Source organism: Rhineura floridana, chromosome 11, assembly GCF_030035675.1.
Source record: "Rhineura floridana isolate rRhiFlo1 chromosome 11, rRhiFlo1.hap2, whole genome shotgun sequence".
Taxonomy (NCBI): Eukaryota; Metazoa; Chordata; class Lepidosauria; order Squamata; family Rhineuridae; genus Rhineura; species Rhineura floridana.
Window position 1 is genome coordinate 23,607,026 of NC_084490.1, and position 15,455 is coordinate 23,622,480.

General features: G+C 44.9%; 1 protein-coding gene across 2 annotated transcripts in view; it reads right to left on the reverse strand.

Moving 5' to 3' along the window:
* Nucleotides 1–15,455, reverse strand: part of GREP1 (glycine rich extracellular protein 1) — a 42,621-nt gene that overhangs the window by 9,734 nt on the left and 17,432 nt on the right. The window contains exons 7-15 of one of the 2 annotated variants that reach the window (XM_061588445.1): nucleotides 13,935–13,979; nucleotides 11,953–11,985; nucleotides 11,240–11,293; nucleotides 10,815–10,874; nucleotides 8,367–8,429; nucleotides 3,048–3,116; nucleotides 1,911–1,985; nucleotides 937–1,014; nucleotides 97–159 (exon numbers count right to left, since the gene is read on the reverse strand). In XM_061588445.1, the coding sequence (XP_061444429.1) occupies nucleotides 97–159; nucleotides 937–1,014; nucleotides 1,911–1,985; nucleotides 3,048–3,116; nucleotides 8,367–8,429; nucleotides 10,815–10,874; nucleotides 11,240–11,293; nucleotides 11,953–11,985; nucleotides 13,935–13,979 (540 nt within the window). Of the gene's footprint in view, nucleotides 1–96; nucleotides 160–936; nucleotides 1,015–1,910; nucleotides 1,986–3,047; nucleotides 3,117–8,366; nucleotides 8,430–10,814; nucleotides 10,875–11,239; nucleotides 11,297–11,952; nucleotides 11,986–13,934; nucleotides 13,980–15,455 lie in introns of both variants that reach the window. The other variant, XM_061588444.1, reaches the window with a different exon arrangement.

The following is a 15,455-nucleotide window of genomic DNA, read 5'->3' on the forward strand; positions in this document are numbered from 1 at the left end:
ACCAATCCCAGTAGGAGGCATCCTAGAGAGCAGGGTGGGAACTCTGTCGGAGGGGAGAAATGGCTCCCACATTTATTTTTGCACCCTCATTCTTACCTGCCCCCAGCCCATTAGCTTGGAGGTCTCCACCATTCATATATCCCATTCCATTTCCATTGCCTGCAAAGAGTGGGTAGGAAATATAGAGTCAGAAGGGGGGAAAGAGTATAACATAAGACCACCCCAAACCTAGTAGTCACCGCCCTCCTCACTCCATGGACTCAGGTCCTTGGCCTTAGGAGGGTTCAGGAGCCCCAGCATTCTCCAATGTGGCACATTCTACAACAACTTCAACCCTAAAGGAAGACTCCAGTTGAATTTTCTTACCTAGAATTTATCAGTAAATTTGGTACACATTGACCGGCATCACCATCAGTACTAATAATAGCAGCAATGTAAACATTTCCAGTTGCTAACCCAGCATGTCTCATATACATCTGAAACCTTCACTTGCTATCCATCCCTTCTGTGTAGTGACCAGTTCTGTTAAACTCCAAAGCTTGTATCTCCTTTAAGGTGGCTAGGTGCAGAAGAGGAGAGGGCTTCTTCATCTTTAATAGTTGTGGATAAGAGGAAATTCAGCAGATATAATTTGTCTATGCAGCTATTAAAAGGGTAGGAGCCCTGTCCTCTTTTGCTTCTGTCCACTCTAATGTCTCCACACCAAACTAAATCTAAGCTGGTCCAACAATAAAATGCATCATTTTATCTCCTTGGAATCTAGTTCTTTTGGATCAACTGCTATCATCTGAACCAAACTGGCCATGCAACTAGACCTCAGTGTTAATCTGTTTTGTTATTTGTACTCAGTTTCCCAGTCTGTACTACTTTTTAGCAGATGGAGGTGCTTTAAGCCCTGCTCTAGTTCTGTGACCAGGTAGGCTCTCTTTCACCTACCGTATTTAGCTGCAGCTGGGTCTACACTGATACCACCTGAGCCACCAGGTTGGGCTCCATAAGGGCTCTGAGGCACTCCTAGAAGGCATGAGAGAAAGAAGAACAGGAAGGGCAAAGGGATATTATTAAACAGATCCCTATTTTACGCCAACCCTGCAGAAAGCACACTACTTCCTGTGGCACACAATAATATGCAATATGAATGTACAAGCTAGGATCAGCCAGGCACAGCCAGGCTGTGTATGCTGAAGAAATGAAAGTCTGAACCAAAGGAGCCCTAAGCCTATGCAAAGAAAAACAGAATTTCGAGGTCTACATATCAGGGATGGGGAACCTGTGGCCTCCCATCAGCCTCAGCCAGCATAGCCAACAGTCAGGGTTGATGGGGGTTGTAGTTCAACATCTACAGGGTCACAGGTTCCTTATCCCGGGTCTATGTTATGCAAATGAAGCAGATTTGCATGCACTGGTTCTGCTCTGGGGAGTCACAGTGAAGAGTAAATAGCTGTGAAAGGTACAATAGTGCCACCTACTGGCCACAGCCCCTGCTTTGCCCACATACGTGCAATCCAATTTTCACAGATAAGAGAGGGTCACCAACTTTTTTGGGACCAGGGGCTCAAAATCTAATGAAATCTAAGAAATTGTTGTGGGCACCACAAAATACCCATTTCATAGAAGAAACACTGGCAATATGCATCCTGCTCCCCCCAAACAGGCAATTCCCCCCAAAGCCCTTAAAATCCCTAATTTTTAAAAACCAAAAGCTTGTAGGGGCAGGGGGAGTAGGCGTCTGTGTGTGTGTGTGTGAGTGAGTGAGAGAGTGAGAGAGAGCCTGAGCGCACCATAGGCAGCATGCTTGGAACCCCAGATTGGATTTTTTAAAAACTGCAGCTGAGATAAGTTGCTCAAAATTGGTTTTTGTGTAAAGTGCAAATGGTCTCAGCCACAAAGCACCCTGCTCACTAACTTACCATATCTTCCAGCACCATAGTCTCCTCCCAGGCCAACACCCTCCGGCTGCCCACTGTATGGGAGTTGTCCTGCTCCTGTGACACAGAGAGGAGCCAGAGGAAAGGCATCAGAAGGTCCCTAGCTAGAACAGAGAGGATCCCTTACTTGCAACTTGTAGCCACCCATCCTTCCCGCAACTTAGGACAAATCTGCAAATTCTCCCCTGTTGACTCAGGAGGACACACCTGCCCTATATATTTCAACTGGTTTCATGGTCATTCCATTTTTCCCCAGGAAACTGTGGCTCCAGTAAGAGGACTAGGGTTCTTCCACAAGAGATTTATTTATTATTAGATTTATATCCTGCCCTTCCAGTAGGAGCCCAGAGCGGCAAACAAAAGCACTAAAACCACTTTACAACATCATAAAAACAGACTTTAAAATATATTAAAACAAAACATCTTTAAAAACCTTTTTTTTTAAGTTTTAAAACCTTTTTTTCAAAAAAAAAGAGAAGGTTTAAAAACATATTAAAAAGCAATTCCAACACAGACGCAGACTGGGATAAGGTCACAACTTAAAAGGCTTGTTGAATGAGGAAGCTCTTCAGTAGGCACCAAAAAGATAACACAGATGGTGCCTGTGTAATATTTAAGGGGAGGGAATTCCAAAGGGTCTGTGCCACTACACTAAAGGTCTGCTTCCTATGGTGTGCGGAACAGACCTCCTGATAAGATGGTATCTGCAGGAGGCCCTCACTTGCAGAGCGCAGTGATCGACTGGGATAAGACGGTCTTTCAGATATCCTGGTCCCAAGCTGTATAGGGCTTTGTACATCAAAACTAGAACCTTGATTTCAGCACTCTTGTCACATTACAATGCCCAGGATTCTTTGCGAGGTGCCATGACAGATAAACAGGTTAAAAAAAACCCCAAATAAGCATGTAACACAGTTACACCCACGCCATTATCTACATCATGGATGTTTCCAAAGCCATTTAGGTGGCAATTAAGGCATGTTTTCCTCCCCAGGGCCAGTTAAAGCTAAATGTCACCTTAGCTCCCCTTCAAGCTGCACAAAAATGTTGCCAGGTTGTTTGTCATTTGTCATGTACACAGTCCCAGGTTTTTCCTTATGGAGCAGCCTAAAGACTCACCTCCATATTTGGCAGCAGCGGGATCCCCAGCAGGGCCTCCTAATTGACTGCCATAAGGAGCCTGGGCACCTACAAATGGGACACATGCAAAGTCTCAGTTTACAGTCCCTCCCTGCCTGCCTGCTTTTCTCAAGGCCTATAATGGGTCATTTCTGAATAATAATAAATAAATTTAATTTCTGTGTCGCCTATCTGGCCAATGGCCACTCTAGGCGACGTAGAAAATCATTAAAATACAATTAATAAAATACAGTGATACAATATAAAACAGTGTAAAATCAATAAATCTGCAACAACAGTATTAAAAGAGGGCAGGAGGCATTACAGTTATAGCAGTTAACCCTCCCCAGAAACCCTGAAGGCCTGTTGGAAGAGCCAGGTCTTTAAGGCTTTCCGAAATACATTTAGGGAAGAGGCGTGCCGGAGATCTTGTGGGAGGGAGTTCCAAAGAGTGGGGGCCGCCACTGAGAATGCCCTCTCTCTAGTACCCGCCAATCTGGCTGTTTTTGTTGGCGGGATTGAGAGAAGGCCCTGTGTGGCCGATCTTGTCGGGCGGCATAATTGGTGGCGTTGAAGGCGCTCCGTAAGATGAACTGGGCCGAAACCGTGTAGGGATTTAAAGGTCAATACCAACACCTTGAATTGGGCTCGGAAAACAACTGGAAGCCAGTGTAAATCGAACAACACTGGTGTGATGTGATCCCGGCGGCGACTATTCGTAAGTAATCGAGCCGCCGCATTTTGTATAAGTTGTGATTTCCGGACCGTTTTCAAGGGTAACCCCACGTAGAGCGCATTACAGTAGTCCAAACGAGAGGTGACCAGGGCGTGTACCACTTGTGGGAGCTGGTGATCAGGAAGGTAGGGTTGCAGCCTTCGTATGAGGTGTAGTTGATACCAGGCTGCCCGGCTCACTGCCAAAATCTGAGCCTCCATGGACAGCCTGGAATCAAGCACAACCCCAAGGCTGCGGACCTGGTCCTTCAGGGGTAGACTCACCCCATTGAACTTCAGGTCAATATCGCCCAACCTTCCTTTGTCCCCCACAAGTAGTACCTCGGTCTTATCAGGATTCAGCTTCAGCTTGTTCCTTCCCATCCATCCACTCACGGATTCCAGGCACTTGGACAAGGTCTCCACAGCCGACTCTGGTGAAGATTTAAACGAGAGATAGAGCTGAGTGTCATCCGCATATTGGTGACACTGCAGCCCAAATCTCCTGATGATTGTCCCCAGCGGTTTCATATATATGTTAAATAGCACGGGAGAGAGGATAGAGCCCTGTGGCACACCACAATTGAGAGGCCAAGGGTCTGAAACCTCTTCCCCCAACGCTACCTGTTGGTACCTGCCGGAGAGAAAGGAATGGAACCACTGTAATACAGTGCCTCCAATTCCCAATCCCTCCAGGCGAAGTAAAAGGATACTGCGGTCAACAGTATCAAAAGCTGCTGAGAGATCGAGGAGGACAAGAAAGGTGGATTCTCCCCTATCTAATGCCCTCCTCAAATCATCTACCAGAGCGACCAAGGCTGTTTCAGTTCCGTGACCAGTCCTGAAACCCGATTGGTATGGATCCAAGTAATCCGTTTCATCCAAGTGTGCTGACAACTGGTTGGCCACCACTCGCTCAATGACCTTGCCCAAAAATGGCAGGTTCGAAATTGGGCGGAAGTTATTGAAAACTTGGGGATCCAAGGAGGGCTTCTTTAAGATGGGCTTTACAATTGCCTCCTTGAAGACTGATGGCATCACACCCTCTTTCAAGGATGCGTTTACCACCGCTTTGATCCCCTCGCCCAATTTCTCTCTGCAGCTCATAAGGAGCCACGAAGGGCAAGGATCAGTAAGACAAGTGGTTGGCTTCACAGATGAAAGCACCTTGTCCACTTCCTCAGAAGGGAGAAGCCGAAACCGACCCCAATTTACCGGCATGCAACTGGCCAACTCTGGTTCATCCACTGTGTCCACGGTGCACAGGATCCGTAAGTGTTCGATTTTATCAGCGAAGTGCTTTGCTAATAAGTCACAGGAGGCCTTTGACTGTTCCATGGGTTCCTGAGCAACTGGACCGACCAGGCTTCGGACCACCTGGAACAGCCTCCTGGGACAGCATTCCGCAGACGCAATAGAGGCAGCAAAGAAAGCCTTCTTTCCTGCCTTTATTGCCACTTGGTAGGCAGCTACTGCTGCTCTAACCTGTGTCCGGACATCTTCGGAGTGAGATTTCCGCCACCGGCGCTCTAGTCGTCTCACCTCCTGTCTCAGACTACGCAACCGCGGTGTATACCATGGTGCTACCTGAGTTCTATTCAGGGGGAGAGGACGTTTCGGAGCCACCCGGTCTAATGCCCTGGTGATCCCCACGTTCCACTCCTTCACCAGGGTTTCGACTGGCAGGTTCCAATTCCCCAAGCACAGTCAGGAATCCATCCGGATCCATCAGGCGCCTGGGGCGGACCATTTTAATAGGTCCTTTGCCCCTGCGGAGGGGGCATGGAAACGAGAAGTCCATGTTTACCAGGTAGTGATCTGACCATGACACAGGAGTGGCGTGAATCACTCCCAACTTCAGACCACTTCTCTCCTCTCCCAGGACAAACACAAGGTCGAGAGCATGACCGGCTACATGGGTGGGCCCAGTATTACTTAGGTGCAGTTCCCAGGAAGCCATGGTTTCCAGGAAATCCCGAGGGGCTCCTATGAGAGCAGCCTCAGCATGCACGTTAAAGTCACCCAGCACTAACAGCTCTGGGGACAATGCTCGTACAGCCGAGACCACCTCCAGCACCTCGGCCAGGGAATCTGCTGTGCAGCGGGGTGGGCGGTACACCAGCAAGATCCCTAAACTGCCCTTCGGGCCCAGCCTCCAGTACATACAATCAACAAATTGAGTCCTATGGAGAGGAGGTCTGGCGAAAACCAAGGACTCTCGATAGATGACTGCCACACCCCCTCCCCGCCTTCCCACCCTCAGCTGCTGTGCATAACGGAAACCTGGCGGACACATGGCCTCAAGAATTGGAGCAGAGGCTTCGTCCAGCCAAGTTTCCGTAATACATGCCAGGTCTGCGCGCCCATCCAAAATCATGAGCGAGGTTTTCTGAGCCACAGACCTGGCATTACATAACAGCAGTCGAAGGTTGGTAGGAACCTTGCGTCCCCCAGTTTTCGTCTGGTTCTGAGCAGACCCGGAACATGGGATAGATATAATGCATCTGTCCCGTGTTCCCCTATTCCGGCATGGTCTGCCAGCAGCACCCTTCCAGCGCCTGCCGCCCAAGTTTCCTATAACTTGGCCCCCCGCCTCCCTCCCTGGCTTGCACATGCCTCTATCCCTATCTGCTTGTCAACAGGCCACCCACCCTAATAAAATTAATCTGGAGACCCACCTCCGTACCCTATAGCAGCAGTTTTTACTAACTTAAATTAAATACTTAAACCAATTAATTAATTAATTAAACTAATTAAACTAAATTTGAATTAAATTAATTAACTAAAGCAATACAATTCAACCCAATTCACATTCATACATATTCACACATTCATACACCCATCCATCCATACATACACCAGTTTAAAGCAGCACCTGGGTTGTGATAGCCGGCCAGAATGGTAATCGCAGCCGGCCACAATGATAGATCATAAGCAAAAGCAAAAGCATTGAAGCTGTAATGACAAGTCCGTGGAAGGAGGATATTGGGGCACAACCCTTCCAGGAAGTTATATCCTCTGGACCAGTTGTTTTTCTCCCTAATTTTAAGTGTCACTGGGAAGATGTGGTTACTAGATGAGATGGAGGAGACCAATTATGAGATGTAAGTAGGTATAGGGCGGATCCAGATCTTATTTCAAGGTGAATTTACAGAGTTCACACTTTCTGAAACAATTCGCGAATGGAAACACAGCTATCCTTCAAAATTTGCACTACTTTGAACGTTGCAAGGGAATTCCCCAGTCAAATAATGTGTAGAGAAATGCATATACTGGGGTGTAAAGTATGCATCTATTAGTGGAAATTTTAAAAAATGCATTCTATTAGGGGTAATCATTTTGCAAAAATGTGTATAATAGGAAAAATTACATAAAAAACGTACATTGGGATGTCATTCTCACTAAAATGCTGATGAATTTTCATGTGGGCTTTTTTCAAAAACATTTCACAAACTGATGTGGAAATGTGGAGAGTTGAACTTAAGGTTGGAAAAATAGAAAAACAAGAAACCAAAATGACATATTTGCCCATCCCTAGTTGTAGGAGAACTAATCAAACTCAGCTGCAAGGGAGGGATGGCTGATTCATAATGGAGCCATGTAGTGGGTAAGAGGGTTAAACCTTTTATCGCCATGTTGCTTTGCAATCCAGTTGACCCTTTCTCTGAAGCTGTTATTTGGCTTGTAGGGCAAATAAAGCTTCAGAGGGATAATTTCATCAGAGAAACAAGTGCAGGGGGATGATTAACCCCTCCTGCTTAACTATTGCAGTCCTGAGCTGACTCTATACACACACACCTCCTGGGCTGCCTTGCCCTTTTTAAAAGCAGGGAGATCTTTCATCATGGATCTCCTAGGAAGATAAGAAGGGGATGAGTACCAGGTAAGATTATTTGTCATCTACCCCAGTATTTCCTACTTTGACTGGCAGCAGCTTTCCATTGTCTTCTGCAGGGGATCATTTCCATTGCCTACTACTGCTTCTTTTTTAAAATGGAGGTACCAGGGATTGGACCTGGGAGCTTCTAGGAGTAAGCCAGGTGCTTCTATCTCTTGAGCTATTATCCCTCTTATAAGGATATTTCCATTGCCATGGGTGCTGTCTGCCATTCAGGGTTCCTGTAGCTTGGATTTTGCACCAACATATCTAGTTTGTCTGTCAGTGGGGAGGCAGAGGCACTTTTTGCATGCTCAGATGGACTGCCTTCTTCACTTTCCTTCACATCTTCAATGATTGAATGTCAGGGCAGTAAAACTAAGTTCTGGGGCTGAGCTTAAGTTAGCCATGGTTAACATTATGTTCTGTAGCCTGTCTCTTTCCTCTCCACTAATCCCCCTCTCTAATGATGAAACCTCATCTCCCCCCCTTCTCTTCAATCTTAGTCCTAAATTCCTCCCCCTATCATTATCACTATGGTGTTGTGGCCAGCGTGGTCTTGGAAGACCTGAGTTCAATGCAAGCTTAGCCGTGAAGCTCACAGGATGGCCTTGAGCAAGTCACTGTCTCTCAGCCTAAAATATGTTATAGGGTTGTTCTGCTAAAACACCACCCCAGGCTCCTTGCAGGGTGGGAAACAAATGTGAGAAATAAACACAACCCATTACCATTTCCATATCTGCCTGGTTTAGGTGCAACACCAGGAAATCCATTGCCTCCAGCTCCATAGCCTGGAAAAATAAAAATAAATCAGACCTTTGTGATTTTCCTAACCAAATGGAAACTGAATCCACTAAGGCAGAATACTCCCTTACTCTACAGCAGGGTTTGTCAAACAGTCGGCTGGGACCCACCAGTAGGTTTTATATGGGCCTCAGTGCCACAGCCTGCCCAGGGCATCCTCTCAGTTGCCTGACCCACCCTCTAGCCATGCAATAGCCTTTTGGTTGGACCAATGCCAGAACCATTAATTTCTTGCATGCTGAGTAAAGGTGGCCAGGAGATGGGCTCATCCTATACATCCATATAATCTGTAATACAAGTCTCTTGTCCCTCATTAATTTGCCCTCATTCATATTATTTATTTATTTATTTTTAAATTTATATCCCACCCTTCCTACTAGAAGGAGCTCAGGATGGCAAACGAAACACTAAAAACTCTCTAAAACATCTTAAAAACAAAAGACTTTCTCCTATGACATTTAATGATAGCTCCTATGATGTCCTCCTCCAATCACTGCCTTCCCATACTTTCTCCTCCCTTGCTCCAGAGTTTCCAATACCGTATACACCAAAAAGGAGAGAAATTGCTATTACAAACAGTTGCTGAGGAAGAAGGCCTGTCGCTTTTACTTAGTTTCCTGTGGGTGGTTCTAACTCCACCTCTTTCCATGCCTCCTCCTTGTGTTGGGTTTCCATTGGCTCCCTGACCCCTCTCCCTTCTGATCTGAGCCAATCAGCAACACAGCAAGATGAAAAGGAGGAAGGGGGTCTGTACACAAAAAAGGGCATGCCTGCAAGTAAATATGAGGGGAAAGTTTGCATTTTCTTTATACTCAAATACAAGCGATCAGGATTTTTAGTATGGACCAGATGATCTCAGATTAAGGGAGAGGGGAGATGAAGGTCTCCCTCTGAGGGGAAAGAGTCAGAGAAGGTGTTGAAGGCAATTAGAAAGTGATTAAAAGGTTAATATTTGTTCATGATATTAACAATAATATAACTGATAATTTAATAAAATATTAATATTGATTAATATTAATAAATTGGAAATACAAACACACGGGATAAAAGAGTCAAGCTTTTATAGAAGGAAGAAGTAAATGTAAAAGGACTAGAGAGGAGGGATTAAAGAAACTGGCAGTTTTGGGGGTGGGGGAATAAAGTACGAGTGTGAAAGGAGAATGGGTGAAAAAATGCAGGAGATAGGGAAAATACTTTGAGAGGTATGTGGAGATGGGAAGGAGAAAAGAAAACTGAAAAAGTCTTCTTTATTTAGAGTGGATCACCACATTTTGCCTAAAACAGAGGTGGGGCTATCACGATAATCCCAAAACAAATGTCTGTACTTAGCTTGAGGAAAGCTGAGCTACAGAATTTCTCATCCCAAGGAAAATGCTGTGGCAAAGAATTTAGCGTTTTCCAAAGATGGATTAGATATCAGTAAAAAGTGATGCAGTAATTGCCAGCTGATTATGCCAAACTCCTCCTCCGCCTGTCACCATTTTGTGAATGGCTCTGTCCCTGTGCCACCATTTTGTGACTGGTTGGGCCCTGGGGGTAAAACGTTTGAGAATGCCTGCACTCCCTTTAGAGCAGACGGATGGGCTGCAATATGACTTTTCAACATGTTGGTCAACAGTTCCACCTTCTGGATTTTTGTGATGCACAAAAATGATTTCTGTTTGCATCATTTGGCAGTTGGCACAGCTGCCTGTGCCTTTGAATTAGTAACATGATGCATAACAATGGTGGATAACGATTTGTGTGCAACACGTACCATAACAATTTGGATCAGCTTTGTGAAAATCACATACTAGTTTTGCAGCGAACTGTCCCTAATGGGATACCAGCATGTGAGAAGGCAGGAAAAGACAGGAAAATAAATGGGCAAGTTTAGCATAGCAATGTAAGCATAAGGAGCTGCCACATACTGTGTCAAGTCATTGGTCCACATAGCCCAGTACAGTCTGCTCTTATTGGCCTTCTGCCTGAAGTTTCTTGACCAGAGGCAGCTGGGACTGCATCTGTGACCTTCTACGTGCCAAGCTTCCAGCAGATCTGCACCATACATTTAAGGGACATCCAACATACATTTAAAGCACCTGACCTCCCCAAAAGAATTGTGGAAATTGTAGTTTGTTAGAGGGCTGGGAAGTTTAGCTCTGTGAGGGAGAAAGCACAGTTCCCAGGATTCTTTGGGGTAAGTCATGTGCTTATGTGCTTTGGATGTAACATATGTATGGTATGGAGCAAGTGGATCCTTGGTGCTGTGGCAGTGGATGGACATGGTTATGTCATAGCAGTCTATGGCCAATAGCAACCCTGTCACTAGCTACATTTGACTCCTTCTGGACCAATACAGTGTGATATTCTGTATCTTCTGTCACCATTACCGTATCCATTCTGGAGTCCATTGCTTGGGTAGCCTCCAGCTCCAACTCCACCAAGATAGGCTAATGGATAAAACATGGAGAAAATAGAGGAATCAGTCATGGAGCTAAATGATCACTCCTCCTTTTTTCTCTTCCCTGGACTATACAAGGCAGAATCTGTTTGTGATGGCAGGTTTCATCTGGGGGGAAAATCAAAACGATGAAGTGTTGATGAACATGTGCAGAGTGCCTTTCCTGTACAAATGAGGTACCACAGCCCTGGTAACAGGACAGAGGTTCTAGGTTAGAGGACATATTTTCCAAGCAGGGACAAGCCCCAATACCTCTCTTTAGATAAATTTAGATAACCCTAAGCAAAAGCTCCAAGTTACTCTAGCCCTGTTTATTTTGTAGTTTGGGGGCCCTGTCCAATGCTTCCAGCTTACCTTGCTGTGCTCCTGCTGTTGGGTAGCCATTGGCACTGGGCCCTGCCCCATAACCTGCTAAGAGAGTGATGGGAAAATCATGATCTTTTCACAAAACAGCATGGATATCTATTTATATAAAGGTTGTGACACTTCTCACCTCAGTTCAGAACTGAACTTGGGAAATTGAGCTATTTTCTAAAAACATCAGAATAGAGGTTTTCCCTTAACCTAACTCTGAAATTCTGGCCACATTGAGCTCCTGATGACATCATTAAGAGCTCAGTCGTTCTGAATGTCTCATCCAACCTGCTCCCTATGCACCCGTGTACCTTGCCCTGCTGCCCACTTCTCTTTTCATTTATCTGGTGGCAGTGACGGCAGTAGAAGGGCTTTTGGGGACTGCTGAGCATGCTCACCACAACAGCATCCAAGGAACAAAGAGCCCTGCTGTTTCCAGGGTATCTGCATCCGTTCTAAGGATTTGGGCAACCTGGAAATCTCCTGTTTCTCGGGGGGCTGTAGCAACTTGGATCCTCCTGTTCTAGACATCAAGGTGCCAGATAGAGACTCGATTTAAATTCCAACCCAGAGAAGATCTTTTGGATTCTCAGAATTATGAATACTGTACACATAGATGACTGCAGCAGACATGCAGCCCTAATGTGGGGGAAAGAGCTGGGACACTTCACAGAAGTGCCCGCTGGAAAATGTGATGGCCAAGACACAATTACCTGCTTTGGAAGGTTTGCCTCTTGCTCCAAGGCCTGCGGAATGAAAGAGAGAGGGAGAGAGAGTGGGTCAGGCCAGAAAGCTAGATAGAAAGAATAAGAGCAGGCTTGCGTACTTTTATGCTAAAGAACAAAACAAAAACCCTACATTAAGAAAAATATAAATTCTGTGACCTATATAACAAATGTTGCAAATTAAGTATATTTGCATGTATGCACTTACTTTGCATAACCCTGCTGCTGGTAATCATGGAAAGGGGTCAAGAACTGTGCAGGGTGCTCAAGATCTGATTTGTGGCCATTGCAAATTCTGCCGAGACCCTCTTGGCTTCTGAAGGTTCACAAGATACTGTCCACAATCATTATGTACCAGAAGTGTGCATTTGTTTTTAAAGAGAAGCAGAGATTTTTCAGAATAAGGAATTTTCCATCCCATCACAGACCTGGCCCTGATGAAGGGCTTAATGGCATGCCTACAGTGTGTGAATAGTGAGCAGTTACAAACAGCGTTCATGCGCAGGCATTCATGTGGACTAGAGACAAGATGTCTCTGCTTCCACACACTCAGACATATACCTTCTAGAGATCTTTCTAAAAAAAAAAAACCAACAAAAATCTTTTTATAGTAAACTTTCATTATAGTGCAACAATAAACACCGATCTGAGTACAATGCTTCTTATCTTAAATTGCATACATCATAATACACTAAGTAAGCATACACAAAAGTCTCTCCAGAAAGACACCTGAGAGTCTGGGAACTTGACCTGTTCAACCCCCCCTGAAATATATATAAAATGGAAAGCAGATCTCTACAAAGTTATTCTCTTTAACTGAGCCCTGTGCTAACTGAACCTGGTACATTAATCTTTCTGATAGGGTCAGCTGCCATATGCATGAAAACCAACCCTGCAGGATACAACACCGTCTGTCATTACTTTCCAGTGCTTTTCCAGATCCTTATGCATAACCCAGATCCTTATGCATACAACACAGCTGTGGGTTTGGAGTCAAGTATACATTTAAAGCAATTCTACCACTCTGAAACAGTCATGGCGTTCCCCAAAGAATGCTGGGAATTGTAGTTTGTTAAGAGTGCTGAGAGTTGTTAGGAGACACATTAACTTCATAGAGTGGTTTAACAGTCAATCCTTCCCATTGTTCCCCAAAATTGTAGTTCTGTGGGGGAAATAGGGGGTCTCTTAACAACTCTCAATACCCTTAAACTACAGTTCCTAGAATTCTTTGGAGGATGCCATAGCTGTTTAAAGTGATACAAAACTACTTTAAATGTATAGTGCAGATGCGGTCCATGCAGAGATTTTCATGAATGCTTTTCCCCAGATAACTTCTAGTGACCTTGAAGAGAAGGCTAAACCCTGAGAAATGATAATACAAGCAACTGGCACTCACAAAATTCTCACACACCCTCCTAAGACCAAAAATTTAGGCAGTTACTTGCAACACACAGGGAACAGAAAACAGAGACTCTCCCTGGCCAAACAGAGATAATTGGAGTGTATGAAATAGTGCAGTCACTGCTACTGCAAATTGCACCAACACTGGAGGATCAGAAAGTTAACATGGACACAATAAAAGACGTGAAAATAATCTTATGATTTGGGGGAGAGGGGAAAACCACCCTCACATAAAAGCACAGAAAGATACACAAGGGTCGAACATCCAGTACTTCAGCTTCAGGGTCTTAAAATGTAAGAGGACAGCCAATAGTTTTCAGAAAGGTAAAATAAGCAGAAGGAATCAGTGTTTTTGCCAAGAAATACAGCTGGGTCATTTAGCGGGCCTCCAAGTTTGTAAAAAGACTTGGCAAACAGTTTTTTAAATGGGGGGGAGGTATTCAAGCAAGATGTGTTTAGCCAATGGAATGTTAAGAGGGAAAGGAAACAGTGAAGCATTCAAGTGAGGTACCTGTTAAATAAATAACGAGACAGGAGGAGGAAGCAAAGGTATCTGGGGGGGCACTTACCTCCCAAGGGGAGGCCTGGACGGGGGTAACCAAGACCTCTATAACCTGGAAGGCAAAGATGCATCATGAACTATGATAGAATAGATATGTCACAACAATTTGGCTGTGTTGTTTGTTAAAAAAATTGGAATTTTACATTTAAAATTGCTTATTCAAATTTCAATTTTAAATGTGAATGGCACTACAAGCAACAGCAACAACTAAGGTTGCTTCCAGACAACCTATTTCTTGAGCATTCATCCTGACTTGGTTGCATAGTGTTTGTGGGGACATTAGATAACGTTGCCTATTTATCAATAATTCACTCTGAATAGTTGATTTCAGGTGCTTCCAGATGACCTGTTTATTGAGCGTTCATTCAGGTTAGATGAAGTTGTGTTAAAGCAAGTGCTATCCCACTCTTTCCAGTGTACTTCCCCATCACTTTCCTTATGGAAAAATTCCAGTTTGGGGGGAGACAGGTTTGTTGTGGAAGAGCAGGAATTCAGATTTAATTGTACAACTTGCTGATGTATGTTTAAATTTCACCCCCAAATAGTGACAGTCTGGCGGTGCCCCAAGACTCACTCTGATAATTTTTAAGGCAGTTGTGCGAAGGAATCACACCCCAGGTTCCATAGAATAGAAGAGTTGGATGGGGTCTATAAGGCCATTGAGTCCAACCCCCCTGCTCAATGCAGGAATCCAAATCAAAGCATACTTGACAGCTGTCCAGCTGCCTCTTGAATGCCTCCAGTGTTGGAGAGCCCATCATATTTCTAGGTAACTGGTTCCATTGTCACACTGCTCTAGCAGTTAGGAAGTTTTTCCTGATGTTCAGCCCAAATCTGGCTTCCTGTAACTTGAGCCCATTATTTCATGTCCTGCCCTCTGGGATGATGGAGAAGAGATCCTGGCTCTCCTCTGCGTAACAAACTTTCAAGTACTTGAAAAGTGCAATCATATTTCCCTTCAGTCTTCTCAAGGCTAAACCTGCCCAGTTCTTTCAGTCTCTTCTCACAGGGCTTTGTTTCCAGTCCCCTGATCATCCTCGTTGCCCTCCTCTGAACCTGTTCCAGTTTGTCTGCATCCTTCTTAAAGTGCGGTGTCCAGAACTGGACGCAGTACTCAAGATGAGGCCTAATCAGTGCCAAACAGAGGGGAACTAGTACTTCATGCGATTTGGAAACTATACTTCTGTTAATGAAGGCTAAAATAGCATTAGCCTTTTCTGCAGTCACATCACAAAGTTGGCTCATATTCAGCTTGTGATCAACAACAATTCCAAGATCCTTCTCCTATGTAGTATTGCTGAGCCAAGCAACCCCCATCTTAAGAACATAAGAAGAGCCTGCTGGATCAGACCAGGGGCTCATCCAGTCCAGCATCCTGTCCTCACAGTAGTCAACCAGATGCCCATGGGAAGCCCACAATCAGGACTTGGCACTGTTCCCTCCTGTGGTTTCCGGCAACTGGTTTTCAGAAGCATACTGCATCTGACTATGGAGCACAGCCATCATGGCTAGTAGCCACTGATAGCCT